This window comes from Carassius gibelio, chromosome B7 (genome assembly GCF_023724105.1).
Source record: "Carassius gibelio isolate Cgi1373 ecotype wild population from Czech Republic chromosome B7, carGib1.2-hapl.c, whole genome shotgun sequence".
Taxonomy (NCBI): domain Eukaryota; kingdom Metazoa; phylum Chordata; class Actinopteri; order Cypriniformes; family Cyprinidae; genus Carassius; species Carassius gibelio.
The window spans coordinates 31,544,192-31,565,552 of record NC_068402.1 but is presented as its reverse complement, the minus strand read 5'-3'; the positions used below and the strand labels follow the sequence as shown (position 1 = coordinate 31,565,552).

Here is a 21,361-nt window from a genome sequence, read left to right as displayed (position 1 = left end):
TTTTTAAGATGCACGGTCAATAAACTGTTTCCTGAAATGTGAAACATGACAGCACTGACAAAACAGAATCCAGAGGACAGTGAGGGGAAAGGCAAATACTCTTCTGCTGTTTGACATAATCCTCAGTCTGTTTTTGAGCCATCTGACCAAGATCAGCCCTCTGGGACCTATGGTTGAGGAGCTGTAGCTTTTGACCTCAGGTCTATACGCCTGAGTGGGTACAAATGTGCCACTGCGTGAGTCCGCAAACCCCAGTCTTTCTGAGGGGGCTGTCTCTCTTTGAACATCTCTTCAACTGTGGGGATTTCAGTATACCCTTGCTCCAACAAACTGAAAATTGTAAAGTCTGAAGCATGATCAGTAATGTGTAGACTTTAAAGACCTCCAGGAGATCATAAAAAAAAAATGCCAGTGACCTTTTTGCCAGCCAAGGAGAGTTTGTCTAATTTAGACTGCTCCTCTGGGTGGGCGGGCTTGTGCATTTTCTGACTACTTGGAGGAAGAACACCTGCCTGGCAGTGAAGAGTCTGAAGCAGCAGTAGAGAGAAAATCAAGCCTGAAGGAGATTGCATCACAATCATTCAGGCTTGGGCACATGCAAATTCCACTGGATAAATATGCTGCATTCTGGTGAGAATGACAAAAAAAGGGAAAAATCTGTCTGTCTTCCTCCATAGCCTCAAACACAACATTAGATCCCTACAATTCTACGTAGCTTTTGCAGTGCCCCAGCAACTGCAGAACAACTGGACCCCCAACGCTGCACATTTTGCATACCTCCCTAATCAAGCACATCTAATTCAGATCATCAGCTCATCATTAAAAACGCCTACACGTGAAATGGGTTTGTCCGACAAAGCAGATATTCAGCATGTGCTGATGGGGGATGACTGATTGTTCTCCTTTTCTCCATAAGAAGGCCAGCCTTGAGTGAAGCACTTTAATCTTGATATTATCATAGTGTTTGCAGTTTGAACAGTTGTTAAGCACTGCTTTAACATGTTTAAAGTCAAATCACTCAACGCACTTAATACATGTGTGTTTTCACTCATAGGAGCATACAGTAGCACACACTTACGGAAAGCTATCAAGTTCCTCAGTGAAAAAAAGATAAACTTGATGTGGGTTGATAAAACATGAAATCTAAATAATCTAAATAACCATCCAAAAGCTTGTCAAAAACCATGGCTTGAAAAAAATGTCTTCCAGAAAATTAGAAACTTGAGGAGTGATGGTGTTAATGCAACCTTTTGTGGGTCTTCTAGTGACAAAGTGCGTCAGAGGGCAGTGTGTGCATCATTAGCAAATGAACTAGGCTTCAGACAACAGTCCCACCCGAAGGGTGTCAACTGCAGTGTCAATTTATTAAGCATGTACAGTGTTAGATGAGCTCTAGAAACATGGAAACATGGTTGGGAACCACTGCTGTAAACTATGACATTATTTTGTATATAAACTGACCATTTCTTTTGTGGGCAGAGATTAGCATTGTTCATGTCCTCCCTATTCAATTGCTATTTGCATTGATGACACAGTATCTGATAGAACACAAGTAAAATATGGAGTGAAACAGGGCTCAGTATTAGATCCATTACTTTTCTACTTTTCTTTCTATTGATTAAAGTTCAAGTCAAGTTATTACAGACACTACAAAAAATAACATCCACAACAAAATAACATTTAATGCTGAAGAAGACATAGTCTTATAATTTCATGCCCCTTGTTTTCAATAATCTGATCTGGCACTGAACAGATGGCTCTGATTTTTGAACAGATTTTTTTTTTTATGTCAATATTACTTCACATCTAAAAAACGAACAATTTCAAATTTTTTTATAATTTTTTTTTTTTTTAATTGAACAATCGTGTTACATGATTTTTGAACAATGTTCACAGAATTCCATAAACTGATCCCAATTACAAGAAACCCTCTTTTTTTGTGAGGTGCTTGAATATGGTACACAAAAATTTCCTTTTCTTCTGTTGTTACGGTCTATGATTAACTTACATTTGTTTAGAATATGTATTGGCACCAAATTATTTTTCACTCTCCACATAATTTGTAATATTCTAAATTTGACCAAATATTTAAATTTCAAGGTAATAAAAAAAAAAAAAAAACAGTTTATTTGTGTGGTCTCATAAACCTTTGTGAGTCACAATTCTTATTGCTTTCTTCTGAAGTAAGAACAGCCTTTCTGTATAACTGGTGCATACATTACCCCAAACTTTGGTACAGTATGTTAAATATGGAGCAATTAAGGATGAGTATAGAAGCTGTAATGAATGAGTACTTAATTTCCGTGAAGCAGTATGATTTCCACAAAGCAGAAAACGCAGACGGAATCTCAAAATCCAGTCATGAAAATGAAATGTACACTTTAATATGTACATTTGGTATATGTGAGGATTTCCAGTCAGGATTTAGACCGTATCATAGTACTGAGACTGCTCTCCTTAGAGTTACAAATGACCTACTCTTATCATCTGTTCGTGGGTGTATCTCTCTATTAGTTTTATTGGATCTTAGTGCTGCGTATGACACAATTGACCACAACATTCTTTTGCATAGACTTGAACACTTTATTGGCATCAGTGGAAGTGCATTAGCATGGTTTTAATAGTACTTATATGACCGCCATCAGTTCGTAGCAGTGAATGAAGATGTATCATATCGATCACAAGTGCAGTATGGAGTACCTCAAGGCTCAGTACTAGGGCCGCTACTCTTCATGCTTTATATGTTACCCTTGGGAGATATCATTAGGAAACATGGTGTTAGCTTTCACTGTTATGCTGATGATACTCAGCTCTATATTTATTCGCGGCCAGGTGAAACACACCAATTTGAAAAACTAATGGAATGCATAGTCGATATAAAAAACTGGATGACGAGTAATTTCTTACTGCTAAATTCTGAAAAAACAGAGGTGTTAATTATAGGACCTAAAAACTCCGCTTGTAATAACCTAGAACACTGTCTAAGACTTGATGGTTGCTCTGTCAATTCTTCGTCATCAGTTAGGAACCTAGGTGTGCCATTTGATCATAATCTTTCCTTAGAAAGCCACGTTTCTATTTGTAAAACTGCATTTTTCCATCTCAAAAATATATCTAAATTATGGCCTATGCTCTCAATGGCAAATGCAGAAATGTTAATCCACGCATTTATGACCTCAAGGTTAGATTATTGTAATGCTTTATTTGGGTGGTTGTTCTGCACGCTTAGTAAACAAACTACAGCTAGTCCAAAATGCAGCAGGAAGAATGACCATATTAGCCCGGTCCTGTCAACGCTGCACTGGCTCCCTATTAAACATCGTATAGATTTTAAAATATTGCTTATTACTTATAAAGCCCTAAATGGTTAAGCACCTCAGTATTTGAATGAGCTCCTTTTACATTATAATCCTCTACGTCCGCTACGTTCTCAAAACTCAGGCAATTGGATAATATTGCCTATTGCCTCTGGAATAACCTACCTAACATTGTTTGGGAGGCAGATACACTCTTGCAGTTTAAATCTAGACCCATCTCTTTAACCTGGCTTACACATAACATACTAATATGCTTTTAATATCCAAATCCATTAAAGGATTGTTAGGCTGCATTAATTAGGTAAACCGGAACCGGAAACACTTCCCATAACACCCTATGTACTTGCTACATCAGTAGAAGAATGGCATCTATGCTAATATTTGTCTGTTTCTCTCTTATTTCGAGGTCACCGTAGCCACCAGATCCAGTCTGTATCCAGATCAGAGGGTCACTGCAGTCACCCGGATCCGGACCAGATGGTGGATCAGCACCCAGAAAGGACCTCTACAGCCTTGAAAGACAGCGGAGACCAGGACAACTAAAGCCCCAGATACAGATCCCCTGTAAAGACCTTGTCTCAGAGGACCACCGGGACAAGACTACAGGAAACAGATGATTCTTCTGCACAATTCTGACTTTGCTGCAGCCTGGAATTGAACTACTGGTTTCGTCTGGTCAGAGGAGAACTGGCCCCCCAACTGAGCCTGGTTTCTCCCAAGGTTTTTTTTCCATTCTGTCACCGATGGAGTTTTGGTTCCTTGCCGCTGTCGCCTCTAGCTTGCTTAGTTGGGGTCACTTCATCTACAGCGATATCGTTGACTTGATTGCAAATAAATGCACAGACACTATTTAACTGAACAGAGATGACATTACTGAATTCAATGAAAAACTGCCTTTAACTATCATTTTGCATTATTGAGTTTTCCTAATGAATGTTGTTCAGTTGCTTTGACGCAATGTATTTTGTTTAAAGCGCTATATAAATAAAGGTGACTTTGACTTTGACTAATATGGAGAGTCACGGAATTTGTCAAAGTAAGCATAAATTAATCAAATCAAATCTCCATTTGGACCAGTATCTGTAAATGTTAAGCCACAAAATTTATTTGAAATATGAATCCTGCATGTTCTGCACGTCTCTGTGTGAATGAATGAATCGCAGAGACATGCGGGTTTGTTTACTACATAGACTGAAACGTGTAACGCTTGCAGTAATTTCAGCATCTGCTGTCTCAATGAGGAAATAAATACATAAACAGCATCACCAGAACTGTTCTGAGTCACTTCACAAGCAAGTAACCTGTCAAAATAAAAGTTAATTTTTCATAAAGGCATTGTGCTAGAAATATTACTAGAATATTTAGTAGAATTTGATAGGTACCGAAATTGGTACTGAGAACCATGGATTTTCACTGGTATCGGTACTGAATACTGAAATTTTGAAACCATGACAACACTAAAAGGGATCATATGACGCTGCTAAAAATAACATTATTTTGTGTATTTGGTGTAATGTTATGTGTTTATGCGATTTAACGTTCAAAAAACACATTTTCCATGTAATGTACATTATTGTTGCTCCTCTATGCCCGTCCTTTCTGAAACGCGTTGATTTTAACAAATCTCATCTTTCTGAAAAGCTATCCAGTGCATTGTGATTGGCTGAATTCCTCAAGTGTGTGATGGAAATGTTACGCCCCTTACCATACTCTGATGCCATGTACTGGTGCGATGAGACCAAACAAATAATACTTATTATAAACAAGCCATTTGTTGCATTCAGTTGGCACATAATTACCAATTATAATTACTTATACAGAGAAACGACTTATACAGACAAAACGACAAACAGCAAGCGCTACTCTACTCTGCTCAAAACTCGCTTTTGAAAAGTCAGTGGCAAATTCTTTAAATATGAAAGTGCACTTATAAACTGTGAGTTAGAAGCACCAGACTGTCCTTTCAAAGTAGGAATTGCCCTGCTTTATAGAAACAGACACCGGCATTGTAGGCTACTCTCTCAGGAATCCTCATCCTCCATAAAATGCGCTGCACACATCTAAATATTTGGGTTGAACTGTTCCGGAACAGTGTTGCAAATACAACTTAATCACTGATTTCTAGTTGTGTCCTCTTTTAGAAGGCCAAACAAAAAAGTTTTGCTTTTACTACGAAACACACAGCGCCTCCACAACATGGCAGCATTGGCAACAGCGAGAATACAATTACGACTTCCTTCTTTGCATGAACATTTGGGTAGCATTATGCAAATCTTCCCACATTGTGATGTAGACATGTAAGAGCACGTTAGAACGAGCCATTTTAGGAGGGTGTGGTTGACTTAACTTTTATAAAGAATATTTTTTTGGATTTGAGGCTTCATTCTTTGCAACTTTACAGACCTTCTGTATGCAGCAAGAGCTTGTAACACTCCAAAGAGAAAATAAAAATTTACATCGCATCATATGACAACTTTAAGCATAGTTCAGAGTGTTCTATACAATTTCACCTGAAACTATTAAAATCAGGAGTTTACCCAAACTTCAAATGACTTTTTAAATAATTAAAACTAGAGGCATTTATTAACTTTAAGATTAGTTTTTATCATCTAAACTATATGTACAGCATGTTGTGCATGATATGTGTTTGACAGAGTGGAACACGGCCGCATCACAACATGCTGTCCATATCAAAGCACACGACAGAGAACACCTGAAAAGCCGAATACACACAAGCCCCGGTTCAGCTGTGCGTGACAAATGCTGCCAGTGTGAAAGTACTGCTTACTGATGTAATCAAAACTTTTATAAATGTAACAAAACATGTCATACCATTTAACAAAAAAAAAAAGATTTCATATCTCCCATAACATACAGATTTTCACATTACTGCATAATGAACTTATAACTGTAACTTGCAACTATTATAAACATTCCCAACTTTAGCTGGCAATTTTCGATAATCCCCTAAAAATCATTTGACACAAGTTCTTCCAACACTGGCCTGCTTTGATACTTTCAGACACTATATAGTAATCTTGAATAAAGTTTGGATACAGCCTATAACTTAAAACACCATTCCAAAACTCATTCAGCACAGTTGCTGCTTTCACATAATCTTTTTTAAAATTATTATTATTATTATTATTATTATTATTTAAATAATGTGAATACTGAAAGCAAACAAGTATGTAGACAATGAGAATGGTTTATAAAAAGGCAATGAGCATTGTTTATAAAAAAAGGTGCTACAGGATTATAGGACAGATTTACATTATATACATAGTCCTACAGTACATACTCAAGCTAAAAAAAAATATGTCTCTATGTCCCCACTGGAGCTGAGCCATCCTCAAGTAATGCTTTCTAAAGCCATGACCCAAAAGAGTACTTATGTATGCACATGCTCACTCATTAAACACGCTAAACAAACATGCATGTGCAGTTTCTGACCAGGAATCAAACAAAACAGCTCTGTGTTATATATTTAGTGTAGGTCCAAGGGTACAGCATCAATTCATACACGTAGTGGGAATGTCCATCTATGGTTCAAGTCCATTTACCTGCCACAAATCAGTTACTAAATACAACTGGGTAAAAGGCATGTCACCTAATCAATATTCTTGATATTTTTTGTCACCTTTTTTTGTCATTTGCTAGACAAAAATAACAGTTCATGTCCATGGCTCATATAGATGTTTCAAAGTTTAATACTTAGCTTACATACAGTTACCTACCTTAACACCATCAGGTTTCTTGTATGGATTCTTGCCTGTTGAGTGAAATGAAAAGAATAATTTTGAACATAAAGTGGGACAGGATTAGGGTTTTAATGTCTAAAATAGTATGTAATATGATAGTTTCAATCACTGTGTTTCACGCAATCATGACCCATCGGCCTCAAAATCAAACCCCGTGAATGAATCATAATCAAATATCTGCATAATGTAATGAAATGTGATTAAGAAGGTATTTAAATATTTTGTGTCAATAAGACCCTGAGTTTGTAATAAGACAAAAAATATTTACTATACAGTGAAATGCTACTTTTGAAACACTTTGTTAAAGGGCTGTACAATTTAATAATACAAATAAGATAAATTTGGATTATTTTGATATGCATTGTGATCTCTATTTTAACCATGTTAACCATGAGATAATTGTGGAATTTTGCAGGTGCTTTGGACACCACACGAATAGCACGAAAATACAAACATGACACTGAAATAGCCCATTTACTATGGGCTATTAAAATTTTATTTGCACACTAACATTTTATTAAATTTAATCTTAACTTTTTACAGTTTAATAATTTGACAAGGCCATTCTGACCTTAAACCCACTGATTTTACAGTCCTTCTGCAATGAAAATGTTAAAATCTTCGACATTATCTAAGATGCTTAACATCGTCTCAAATATAAAAAGAGCATAACTTCAACCTTTTGATATGATTCAAAGAACAACTATTAAAAAGCAAATGCAAAGTAAAAAGAGTTTCTTACTTGAGAAGTTCCGTGTAGCAAGCATTGTAGTAAGGATAGCACCCTAAAACAGTCCAGAAAGAAAGATCAACTTAATCATGAGTCTTGGTGGCTGTGTAAAATATTAGTCAGTGCTAGTGGATAACGATTAATCTAGGTAAGCCTTTTAAATTACGTAATTCAGGTTAAAAATCTACATAGACTAAAGTCAATATGAAACAAAATTTACATTACTTTTTTATTCAATGTCCCTGCCCTTTTTGCATTTAATGCACACAATTCTAAATATAACAATTATCTTTATATCCTTTAATAGAAATTCAACCTTTAGCCTCCATCCAACTCTTTTGATTCAAATCAATTTATAATAGGTAACAGCCCCATGAAGTGCTAAAAAGTGCTGCTTGTGGTTATGAGTCTGCATTAAATATGTTTTCACTTAGAATGCTGCGTGTTTGTGCATTTACATGACTCTGTGTTTCTGTTCCTTACTTTAAGCTTCCTCCTGGCATTGAATTTCTTCAGGCATTCCACTGTCTCCTGTCTGTGCATCATGGATGCCACTGTGGAACGTTGCTGTGATACAGACAGGTAAACAATAAATCAAAAACGGTTTCAGATCTATTCTTGAAATCTATCTTTGCAGGAGGGAAAAAGCATACAAACCCTGCACAATATTTAGAATCAATTAAAGAAAAGGACAAAAATCGGGAACCTTCGGGAACAAAAATTTGGTGCACATTCATTTAACAGTTGTACCACTTTTAATTTATCTTAGCAGAATCTAAACACAGAACTAAAGTAACTGTGCATAGAGAGTGCTAAAATAATTTGAATTATTACTTCATTATTAATTAATTTAAATAATAATAAAGATAACTGGCTTAAACAATTAAAATGGAATAAACAACTTTTATTAGGAGTAATCAAATATAATATAATGCATTATTTTTTTTAAGTGATGTTCCCCAACACTGGTGACAGTATGTAAATACAGTGTAGATAGAAATGTGTGTGTGTGTGTGTGTTAATGAATGTCTGTAACTCCCTAACCATATTTTAAGGGTCAAGATGTGAAAAAAAAAAAAAAAACACGTTAGAAATCCATGCAGTCCACATCCACTTTTAGATAGACTGCAAATGTGTGTGTGTATGAGAAAGTGAGTACACATACACAGATCCAGGGGTGTTTGAGGGCCTCAGCTGCTGTGATGCGTTTGGCAGGGTTTATAGTCAGCATCTTGTTGATCAGATCTTTGGCTTCTGGTGTCACTGTGTCCCACTCAGGAGAGGGAAACTAGGGAAGGAACACACACACATGCACACAAACGCTCACAGATTCAACAGACCCTTGGGCTGTGCTATAATAGCACACTGGACAGTGGTTTTCATTCCTGGATCTGGGGAGCCACAGTATGTTTCACAAGTGATTCGGATCATCAGCTATGACAGAGCGCCATGGACTGAACTGAGTGTGTGAGATAAGAGAGACAAAAATGTCCAATGCAAAAACATTACTGAAAACCAAAGATTTGTCTAAAGTGATGCTGCTGCATTATATTATACTGTTCTGTATGAATAAAAATTCTGACTGTCCTATCATTAACAGATCTAACTAACACTAACAGAGCCTTTCAGAAGATCAGGTCCAAAGAAGCCAAATGAGGCAATGCATGGAAGGTGTTTAGACTCGTGGTCAATAGCTGAGCATCTAAGCCAAAACGGACAGAAGCCAATGGATTGCTCACTTGCTGTTACTTTCTCCTTCACTCTCTGATGGAAAAGTATGATTTGCCTAACACCAAATATATTACACAAAATTTTGATATGCGTTGAGTTACTACATCTGTGTTTCTTTCTCTTTATTAGCTGTCAGAGGGTATCAAATAAATAGTTAAATGAGGAAAATTGTAATTGTAAATATGTCAGGACAATATAGTATTGTAAGAAAAATAAATGAAGCAAATTCAGCATTTTTTTAAGAATCAAGTATGGTATTGTTAAGTAACTTATACAGTAAATCTGTGTATGAAATCTTACATCATATGCACCAGCTTTGATCTGCTGGTAAAGTCGATGTTGGTCTTCATCCCAGAAAGGAGGGTAACCCACAAGAAGGATGTACAGAATAACACCTATTCAAGAAAGAAAAAAAAAATATGTACAGTGGTGTGGAAATGTTTTTGCCCCCTTCCTGTTTTATATTTTTTGCATATTTGTCACACTTAAAAAGATTCATGATTTAATTTATTAAGGGAAAAAAAGCTGCCCAAACCGTCCTGGCACTACGTGAAAAAGTAATTGTCCCCTAAATCTAATAACCGGTTGTGCCACCCTTTCCAGCAACAACTGCAATCAAGCATTTGCGATAACTGGCAACGACTCTTTCACTGTGGAGAAATTTTGGCCCACTCTTATTTGCAGAATTGTTTTCATTTTTTGGAGGGTTTTCTTGAATGGAATGTTTAATCTCATTCCACTGCATCTCAATCCGATTTAAGGGTGCTTTCACACTTGGTTCGCTTGACTGGTCCTTTGGACTGTGTTTATATTATTTAATATGGATCCGAACCGCAGTTCGCTTGCATCATCAAATCTGCAGCTGTTTACCCCGTTGCTTAGTAACGATGGTGCAGGAGAAGGCGGCAAATGCATAGCATTACTCTCTGCACTTTTATGTATTTAAATTTTTGAACTGTTTGTTTTGTTTACAAAGCTTCGGTACATAACGGCACTTGCGACTGTCTTACGAATGTACTGCAAATGCTCTAGAGAACGCTGAAGGTGAACAGAATTGAGATATACAGCTCTCTGCTTGCTGCGTGTCAATTACGCTTGTCAGGAAAGTGATTGAAACACACACACAAGCACATATTTTCATCAAATAATACGTCATTAATAGCAGTTCACTTCCGCGATTTGGTATGATTGGGTTCACATCATCATCGAACCGTACCAGTGTTCCCATAAACCCTACCCCAGACCACCGTTTTTAAGTGGACTCGGGTAGGATTCACGGATGCGCACCTGAGTTCGGAAGACAGCATTCACATCATCCAAATGGACCAAAATCTGGCATCAATCAGGTGCGCACCAAAAGTGCTAGTGCGAAAGCACCCTTAATCCAGACTTTGACTTGGCTACTCCAGAACCTTAATTTTGTTTTTGTTGAACCATTCAGAGGTGGACTTGCTGGTGTGTTTGGGATCACTGTCCTGCAGCATAACCCAAGTGCGCTTGAGGTCACAAAAAACCTGATCACAAACTGATGGCCAGACATTTTCCTTTAGGAAGTCATCCTGGTCCTCAAGCTGCAAATCAGCCCCAGAACATCACACTACCACCACGTTTGACTGTTGGTATGATGTTCTTTTTTTTAAATGCTGTGTTGGTTTTACACCAGATGTAATGGGACACATACCTACCAAAAAGTTAAACTTTTGTCACATCAGTCCACAGAATACTTGCTCAAAGTGTCTTGGGGATAATTAAGATATTTCTTTAAAAAATGTCAAGTCAAGTCAAGTCACCTTTATTTATATAGCGCTTAAAAAAATACATTGTGTCAAAGCAACTGAACAACATTTATTAGGAAAACAGTGTGTCAATAATGCAAAATGACAGTTAAAGGCAGTTCATCATTGAATTCAGTGATGTCATCTCTGTTCAGTTAAATAGTGTCTGTGCATTTATTTGCAATCAAGTCAACGATATCGCTGTAGCCCAACTAAGCAAGCCAGAGGCGACAGCGGCAAGGAACAGAAACTCCATCAGTGACAGAATGGAGAAAAAACCTTGGGAGAAACCAGGCTCAGTTGTGGGGCCAGTCCTCCTCTGACCAGACGAAACCGGTAGTTCAATTCCAGGCTGTAAATGTGAGACAAGCCTTTGTGTTCTTTTTGGTCAGCAGTGGCTTTTGCCCTTTGAAATCTCACCTGGATGCTGTTTTTGCCCAGTCTCTTTCTTATTGTTAAATCATGAACACAGATCTTAATTGAGGCTAGTTAGGCCTGCAGTTCTTTAGATGTTGTTCTGGGTTCTTTTATGACCCCCTGGATGAGTCATTGTTGCGCTCTTGGGAGTAAATTTGGTAGGCCGGCTACTCCTGTGAAGGTTCATCACTGTTCCAAGTTTTCTCCATTTGTGGAAAATGGCTCTGACCGTGGTTCACTGGAGTCCCACAACCTTAAAAATGGTTTTATAATCCTTTCCAGACTGATATTTGTCAAATATTTGGTTTCTAATCTGTTCTTGAATTTCTTTAGATCACGGCATGATATGTTACTCTTTAAGCATGCTTCACTTTGTATTTAAGTGATATTTTGATTCAACAGGTCTGGCAGTAATCAGACCTGAGTGTGGCTAGTGAAAATTAATTCAGCTTTCTAAAATAATGTGGTTAATCACAGTTCATTCATGATTTAACCATATACTAACCATATAAATAATCATGATCAAAAATACTCTGTACGTTAAATTTAATGAAAGTATTTTTTCAAGCATGATTCTACTGGGAAATTCAAAAAAAGCTGTTTTTTTCAATATCTAAACAAATTTAAGTGCAGACACAGGTTGAAACCGGGCTCCTTTTAATGCAATTGTTTGCTCATTAAATTACAGAATTAGTTTGCCATTACAGCAAGTATAGAAAACATAATTTGCTATCTGGTTACTCATGATTTCATGCACTCTCATATTATTCTAGATTTAATTTCACACTTTATCAAATATTCACTGCAAGAGGCTTATGGCAAGCTTTAAATCTGCAAATCAGATGAAAAAAGTATTTTATTTAGACAGCTGGCCCATTATGATCACCATAATGCCAACAAAATTAAACTGAATAAAAAATAAAAATAAAAAAAAACTGTAACTCTTCAGTTATAATTATAAATTCAAGTATGCTGTACTCTAATGTACTTAATGTACATAAATGTATATTCATTGATTTTCTTTTGCCAATTCACATATCATTATTTAGTGAAAACAACAAAACAAAAGTACAACTCTGACTATTAAGCAAAAGGATCTGTTATGTTATGAACATTATGTACAGAAATACAATCTAATTGGCAGCAGAAAATATCCACATAATGCTTGTAATTAGCAACCTACCACAAGCCCACATGTCCACTGGTTTGCCATAAGGCTCCTTCCTCAGCACCTCAGGAGACAGATAACCTGGAGTTCCAGCAAACCCTACAAAATATAGCACAGACCTCAATTAAACCATTTTTTTTTAACAGTCTACAAAATGAGCTCCCCCCTAAATTCTCTCTTAAGAATTTACTTAAGGCATTTTTGTCTTTGGATTGCAGCCTAATTCTAAAATAACTTCAGTCCCTGACGTCCCATCAAGCCCTCAGAGGCAAAAAGCCCATAATGAGAGAGCAGCCAAAGAGGAAAACTGGAGCTGAGTGTAAAGCCCTTGAGATCATTGTAATTAAATGCTAACACCATCAGGGTTCGTCCAAAAGTAAGACTAATCACACCCCCCTGTTCCCCCACATACAACTTACGCTAACAACAATAATAATAATAATAATAATCATCATCATCCTTTATGTAATTAAATTAATTTTAGTGAAGAGGCAAAAACTATTTAGATTATTAAGAAAAGACCAATGACTAACACGTCTTGAAGTGTCTGAATGATACAAGTCATTAAAGTTCAAAAAAAAAAAAAATTCATCATACATAATTTGACAGTAATAATAATAATAATAATAATAATAATAATAATAATTATTATTATTATTATTATAAAAACACTTTCTCTACAGACTATCCCATAACATCCACTGACATCACAAAATATAAAAAAATTACACCGAAAAGTATGAACATCAAAGTCTGAAGACAAAAAAATAAAAAAACTATTACTGACATTTTTGCATAATATAATTAGATTAAATTCAATACTACTAGAAGAGAAAAGCAGGAAAAAAATAGCATGTCTTCCTTTATTTGGAATATGCTGATTATAGGAATACATGAATATTAAATAGAAGCGGACTAGGTTCACATCCATTTTTCAGAATAAAGATATAAGCATATAACCATATTCCTATAACCATAGGAATCTTAATTGGAAAAATTTTAAGCATTTTAACATTCTCTGATTATGTCACAGCACATTTTGTCTTTTCATCACAGTACTAGTATATACAATTTTTAAACCAGTAAAATTTGGTGAATACTAACCAAACCACGCTTGTTGGTCTCCTTGCACCTCGATAGCCAGCCCAAAATCAGCCAGTTTCACTGCTGCGCCCTTCAGTTTGCTGGCCAAGAGAAGATTCTCTGGCTTTGGGTAACAGGCAAAACAGTAGTTTCAAAATATATTGAAAAAATGTATAATACAATTTTATGTATAATAGAGAACAAATGACATCACTCATCATCAATGAACTGATGTCTCGTAGAAGAATTGGGTCAAAATTGAGAGTTTTTAGAAAATGTACAGGAATACCATGTTTTAGGAAAAGAAAGATAATTACTTTTCCCCCAGATTTCTAAAAATTGATTTAAAATTATGATTTAAATAGACAACCTCTGATAAAACATACTTTGAACCAAGTCTTTTGAAAAACATCAGTGCAGCCTCCTGGGTTATGCAGCATTGAACAATGTTTTGACTGAGCAAAAACAGTTCATTAAAACTCATTTAAAAATGAATAATCACACAAACTACAATGTTGTAACTGTGATGTAATTGTTAGAAACAAATGATGTTGCATTAGAAATGTCTGGGGAAAAAATGACGTTTTGTGTTTAAGTGATTTTCATTTTATTTTTATATATATATTTCTCATAAATGTTATAATATGCATGTGAATGATATTTACATTTCTTTGCAAAAAGCATAATTTGTACATAAAATGTTATAGGTCACAAGCAGTCTCTGCATAAACCATTAAGACTGGATGAAATAAATATATGATATTTAAATCTACACATGACAAATTATGTTTGTTACTTTTGTTATAAAAGAAAGAAAGAAAGACAATTTATAAATTAATTATAAACCATAGACAGAACTGAACAAACTGAAGAACTTCAGACAACCCCTTTCATATGAGCCTTGTAATACATTCGTTAAATATGCAATTACTGACATAAATGTATTATTTATAGTAATTATATTTGTATTGTTTTTTTTATTATTTAAATATATTTAATTTGGTTTAGACCTGAATATCCAATAATCTATACATTTATTAGGACTCTTATGTCCGGGGAGTCTAGAAAGAGAAGTCAAAACTTTACTAAAAACTCAATTTCTTGTGACTATTTTAAAACCAGGGCATTAGCAAAGGACACAAGACTATTTGTCAGGTGCAGTTAGTTGTTTCAGCATTCACTTTATGCCTTGGAATGATCAAGGTGCTAACATGCTAGTGCAACTGAAACTGTCATGCAGTCATTGCTTTCCCATACCTTACAAACAACCCAAACCCCAATCCTACCCTAAACCTACCCACTTCTCAACATCATAAAATATAGGTATATTTTGCTAAAAAAAATTATTTACAGTAATATGTAATTTCATCATAACGATATTCCCATGTCCATCACGTTTGTGTATGACAACAAAGGTTTCTTATTCGAAGCAAGGGAGCACCCTGCACATCTGATGCTAAATGGTTAGAAAGTGATAGAGAGGGATCCTGACCAAATGTCAGTATGTGACAAGTTGGGAGTGAGAATGAGTTGCCCTGACATTATGCTAGGCTAGGGTTTGGTGGCCTTGTAAATGATTGACAAGGAGCTCCATGGCTTGCTGTTTCATTATGTTTCACAGCAAGTGATTGTTTGCTACTGATTTAACCAGGAAAATACCCCACTGAGATACAACATTTTTCATGCACACTTGCTCCACAGTTATTCATGAACTCAAAATCAAAGCTTACAGAGGAAGTTGAGGACCAGTGTCATGGTACAAACAAAGACTGAATAGATTGATTTGGTTTTGCCAACTTGAAACCAATCCTACATCCGTAAATCTTTTCAGCTAACACACAAGCGCCTGGAAGGCAACCTCCTTTCGGACATCAGTTTCAACCCTACTCCAACACACAAAGGTTTATTTTTTATTTTTTATAAGTAATCCTAAAAACATTGATTAGCTGGTTCAACTGTGTTTGAGTTGGAACTACACTATACAAGATGATAGGTCTTCAAAAGCACCCTGCTGCTCCATTGCTACTATATATTTTTTTAATTACATGTCACTTCCACAAACATCTTTAAAATAAATAAGTGGTGATAGCAGGACAGGCAACACTTAGTTTTAAATTTACACAAAGCATTGCTGATGAGGTGTGCCATTGTCACCAATTGTGCAGCCAAAATTGGTGACAACAGCAAAATTATTCACGGGACTAATTATGGGTGGCCAGAACGAATTGTAATATCAGTGTCTGGTCTTTCCAAACTTAGCAAACTAGAATCAGATCTTGACTCCGCAAAAACCACAGCTAAGAAGTGCTGTTCTTTACAGAGACAGAAGCTACATGTATTGTACTCAAGTTTCAGCATTGAATGCCCGAGGCAAGGGAGGAAACTTAAGGACTGCGGAAGCTAATAACAGAGGTGTCAAGATAAAATAAAGAATAGCTGGATGTTGTCCTTTGTTAGAGAAGTACGCGCAAGAGAAAGATAATAACAAATTGAGTAGATTTAAACAGCAGATCTATGGTTCCCCTAAGAATAATTTGAACAACAGAATTTGGTAGTGCATTATTGCAAGTGTTCTTTTGTTGCCCTACATATTAGCATAGTAAAACCTTCCCCATTTCATAAGGTCTGCCCTACATGACTAACAATTTGTCCTCATAATTATATGATATTGCTTTTTGTAAATGGCTGTTACACAATCTTTTTAGGGGCTATATATATATATATAAACCATATATAACTTCAATAAAATTCAATTACATGACTTTCTGAGTGCAAACTTCAAAAAGCTCATTCTTTAAATTTTTGGACAAGTCATAACAAGATAAGATAGACCTCCTTTTTGCTAACACGCTTTCAAGTGACATTCCTAAACAGGGAAGGAGAAACACATACAAAACTGTATGCTGTTTGATCCAAATTTGTCCCTTGACATGCCTGGTAAGGATCAAGAAAATTTTAATTAACATGGAAGACAATATATCGCTTGTTAGCTTTGTATCACTCATGTTGTTCCAAATAACTTGGCACTTTGTGCATCTTCATATTCAAATATCTGTCTTGTAGCCGGCCTCTATTCAACAATTTATAGAGCATTTTAGACCTTGACAGGCTGTGGTCAATATACAGACTGCACATTCAAATGGTTTAGAATGACATGAGGGTGAGTAAATTACATTTAAATTTTTGGGTGAACTCTTTCTTTAATAAGTACATATTATTTAAGGCTTGCTAATAGGAGCGAAATTGAGGTATGATGCCAGACTCTTGGCCTATGAGTTTCAATATTTCAAATTATATTACACAAAACATATTTTTAAATATACAGTATATATTACTGTTTTGTATCTTCTGTTTTTGTTTTGTTCTGTGTTCTTTTTTATGGTTCAAAGTCACTGTTCACCATGGTAACTATGGCAGCAGCCAATCACTGAGCAGAATTCAGGCTTATGCAAATTCACGTGAAGATAATAAGAAGGAAAACAATCTCCTGGTTGCACCTGGCTCATTTGATTGGCAAATTAGCACTGACAGGAGCTTGTGGTGGATTTGGTTTAAAGATGGACAGAAAACACCATTTCCACCTAAACCTGTGTAGGTTTCTTTTTCTTTTTTTATACCACTGATCACTTGATTCTCAACTCCAAGACAAACATAGACTTCATATGTTACTAAGCACTTGTATAATCTTAATATCATAAGCCATGTGTAGTCCTTAGTAAAGGCCACACAAGATACTGGATTTGTATAAGAGGACAAAGAAGTAGGACTTGGCGTTTAAGACCCTCTGCGTCACTACTCACCTTAAGGTCACGATGGACCACTCCCATCTGGTGGCAGTGGAGAACAGCCTCAAGGATCTGCTGAATGCAATGACTGCATGCAAACACCAGGGGATGTGGGTTAGTGACAAGCACAAACTCACTATCTGTGCACAGCATTGAGAGTAAGGGAGCATTGGCTTAGAGGTGATGAACCTGACCCAAATGATCTTCTCATTAATTAAAGTCTCAGTGTTGCATGATTATGAGTGACACTTTGCAGTAGGGCTGGGTGATATTTTCAAAAGTACATTAACTACTGAACAAAAAAAAAATACATTGTACTGTAAAATCCTAGTAAAATAATGAAGAAAATAATTTCTATGCATGGAATATTTATACAGTATTTCCCAACTTTGAGGGACACCAACAGACATTTTGGATGTCTCTTTTTTACCTATCCATTTCAGGTCTTGGAGTCTCTTCTCATAATAAGTTGTTTGATTGGGTATAGTGTTATGGTGAGCTTCCAGGAACAGGGTTGGAAAACACTGCATTAACAACATATTTTATTAAACATTGGAATTGTTAAATTCATTGAAAAGGACAGTTCAACAGAACTGATTCACTGACTCAAAACTACAACTGACCCTTTGCAAAGTGCTTGATTGACAGGAGATCTGGCCAATCATAACACCAAATCTGCTATTTTCTCCGAAACACAGATCAGACAAGAGAGCCCAGTGCATCAGAAAAGTATTCACAGGCCTGCACGTTTGTTATATTACAGCCTTATTCCAAAATGGATTAAATTCATAATTTTACCCAATTCTACAAACCATACCCCATAATGACAATGTGAAAGCTTGTTTGAAATCTTTGCAAATTTATATAAAACACACACATACATAAGTATTCACAGCCTTTGCTGAGTACTTTGTGGAAGCACCTTTGGTACCAAATAGTCAAAAGTCTTTTTGAGTTTGATGCTACAAACTTTTCAGACCTATTTTTATGTAGTTTCTCTCATTCTCCTTTGTAGGACCTCTCCATCAGGTTGGATGGGGAGCATCAGTGCACAGGCATTTTCAGATCTCTCTTGAGATGTTCAATCAGGTTAAAGTCTTAAGGACATTCACAGTGAACCTTCGCCCCAGTCTAAGGTCCAAAGCGTTCTGGAGCAGGTTCTCATCAAGGACGTCACTGTACAATGCTGCATTCATCTTTCCCTTGATCCTGACTAGTCTCCCAGTTCCTGTAGCTGAAAAACCACTACCATGGTTCACTGTAGAGATGGTATTGGCCAGGTGATTAGCCGATGGGATGTTTGCTGGTTTCCTCTAGATTTGATGCTTGGAATTGAGGTTCATCAGACCAGATAATCATGTTTCTTGTCTTAGAGTTCTTTGTTGCAAATTTCAAGTGGGTTTTAATGTTTCTTCACTAACGAGAGAATTGAGATTGGCCACACCACCATAAAGACCAGATTATTGGAGTTTTGCAGTGATGTTTCTCCCATCTGCATATACAATCATGCAGCTCAACTAGAGTGAACATCAGGTTCTTAGTCACCACTCTAACCAAAGCCCTTTTTCATTAACTGTTCAGTTTGGCCAGGAGGCCAGCTCTAAGAAGATTCCTATCATTCCAAACTTCCATTATGGATAATGGAAGCTACATTCTTTTTATAAACCTTCTATGCAGCAGATTTGTTTTCTGAACTCTTCCCCAGATCTGTTCCTTGCCACTGCCTGTCTCTGATCTCTACAGGCAGTTCTTTTGACCTAACGACTTGGCTTTTCTTCTGATCTGCACTATTAACTATGGGACCTTATTTAGACAAGTGTGTGCCTTACAAAATCTTACCATGTTTGGACTCCAATCAGGTTGTAGAAAAATCTAATGGATGATCATTGGAAACAGAATGCACCTGAGCTATATGTTGTGTATCATGACAAAGGCTGTGAATACTTAATGAGGAAAATAATGAATTTAATCCATTTTGGAATAAAGCTGTAACATAACAAAATGTGGAAATGTGGAAACAGTGAAGTGCTGTGAATACTTTCCAGATGCACTGTACATTAACTTCAGTGCACTTAAACTTGGAAAATAGTTTATATTGAGTATGTCTTTCTGAGGTTGAAATAAAATATTTATTTTCTGCTTTAAGTAAATATGAAAAGATGATCGATTCACATGCCGTTTGAGCTGAAGCAATATAGTGATCTTTCACGACACATTAAAGAGCCACAAAATGGTACTTACTGTTTGAATTCTTAACATTTTTAAAAGTAACAATTTGAAAGCCGAGACCTTGTTTCATGCCAGAAATTTACATTTTGCTTTGAATTGTCTGTCAGCGTGTTGTCAGTAGTGTGAGAGTGGCATAGTTTGTCAGACATGGCAACAGAAGAGGGAGCAGGGCAGTTTCGGGGAGGGTCAATTGGTTTGTAAATCAAAGGATGGGATATTAGGGTATTAGCAGTATTTATTTAGACACATTTAAGATCCAGTTATGCATTCCCTTCTTTGTTTACTTAAATATTTATTCTCCTCTGTTCCTTATTATGTTAATTCTTTGTAGTTACTCTTTGTGATTGGTTCCCTCAGGTGTACAGTATTGTTCAAAATAATAGCAGTACAATGTGACTAACCAGAATAATCAAGGTTTTTCGTATATTTTTTTATTGCTACGTGGCAAACAAGTTACCAGTAGGTTCAGTAGATTCTCAGAAAACAAATGAGACCCAGCATTCATGATATGCACGCTCTTAAGGCTGTGCAATTGGGCAATTAGTTGAATTAGTTGAAAGGGGTGTGTTCAAAAAAATAGCAGTGTGGCATTCAATCACTGAGGTCATCAATTTTGTGAAGAAACAGGTGTGAATCAGGTGGCCCCTATTTAAGGATGAAGCCAACACTTGTTGAACATGCATTTGAAAGCTGAGGAAAATGGGTCGTTCAAGACATTGTTCAGAAGAACAGCGTACTTTGATTAAAAAGTTGATTAGAGAGGGGAAAACCTATAAAGAGGTGCAAAAAATGATAGGCTGTTCAGCTAAAATGATCTCCAATGCCTTAAAATGGAGAGCAAAACCAGAGAGACGTGGAAGAAAACGGAAGACAACCATCAAAATGGATAGAATAATAACCAGAATGGCAAAGGCTCAGCCAATGATCACCTCCAGGATGATCAAAGACAGTCTGGAGTTACCTGTAAGTACTGTGACAGTTAGAAGACGTCTGTGTAAAGCTAATCTATTTTCAAGAATCCCCCGCAAAGTCCCTCTGTTAAAAAAAAGGCATGTGCAGAAGAGGTTACAATTTGCCAAAGAACACATCAACTGGCCTAAAGAGAAATGGAGGAACATTTTGTGGACTGATGAGAGTAAAATTGTTCTTTTTGGGTCCAAGGGCCACAGGCAGTTTGTGAGACGACCCCCAAACTCTGAATTCAAGCCACAGTACACAGTGAAGACAGTGAAGCATGGAGGTGCAAGCATCATGATATGGGCATGTTTCTCCTACTATGGTGTTGGGCCTATTTATCGCATACCAGGGATCATGGATCAGTTTGCATATGTTAAAATACTTGAAGAGGTCATGTTGCCCTATGCT

At 36.4% G+C, this 21,361-nt stretch overlaps 1 protein-coding gene across 9 annotated transcripts in view; it reads right to left on the bottom strand.

Annotated features, from left to right (window-relative positions):
* Positions 1 to 21,361, bottom strand: part of camk2d1 (calcium/calmodulin-dependent protein kinase (CaM kinase) II delta 1) — a 104,147-nt gene that overhangs the window by 19,004 nt on the left and 63,782 nt on the right. For all 9 annotated transcript variants that reach the window (XM_052560208.1, XM_052560207.1, XM_052560209.1 and 6 more), the window contains exons 6-13: positions 17,783 to 17,855; positions 14,004 to 14,106; positions 12,915 to 12,998; positions 9,840 to 9,934; positions 8,974 to 9,096; positions 8,292 to 8,375; positions 7,821 to 7,863; positions 7,055 to 7,089 (exon numbers count right to left, since the gene is read on the bottom strand). In XM_052560208.1, coding sequence (XP_052416168.1) covers positions 7,055 to 7,089; positions 7,821 to 7,863; positions 8,292 to 8,375; positions 8,974 to 9,096; positions 9,840 to 9,934; positions 12,915 to 12,998; positions 14,004 to 14,106; positions 17,783 to 17,855 — 640 coding nt within the window. The remainder of the gene's footprint in view (positions 1 to 7,054; positions 7,090 to 7,820; positions 7,864 to 8,291; positions 8,376 to 8,973; positions 9,097 to 9,839; positions 9,935 to 12,914; positions 12,999 to 14,003; positions 14,107 to 17,782; positions 17,856 to 21,361) is intronic.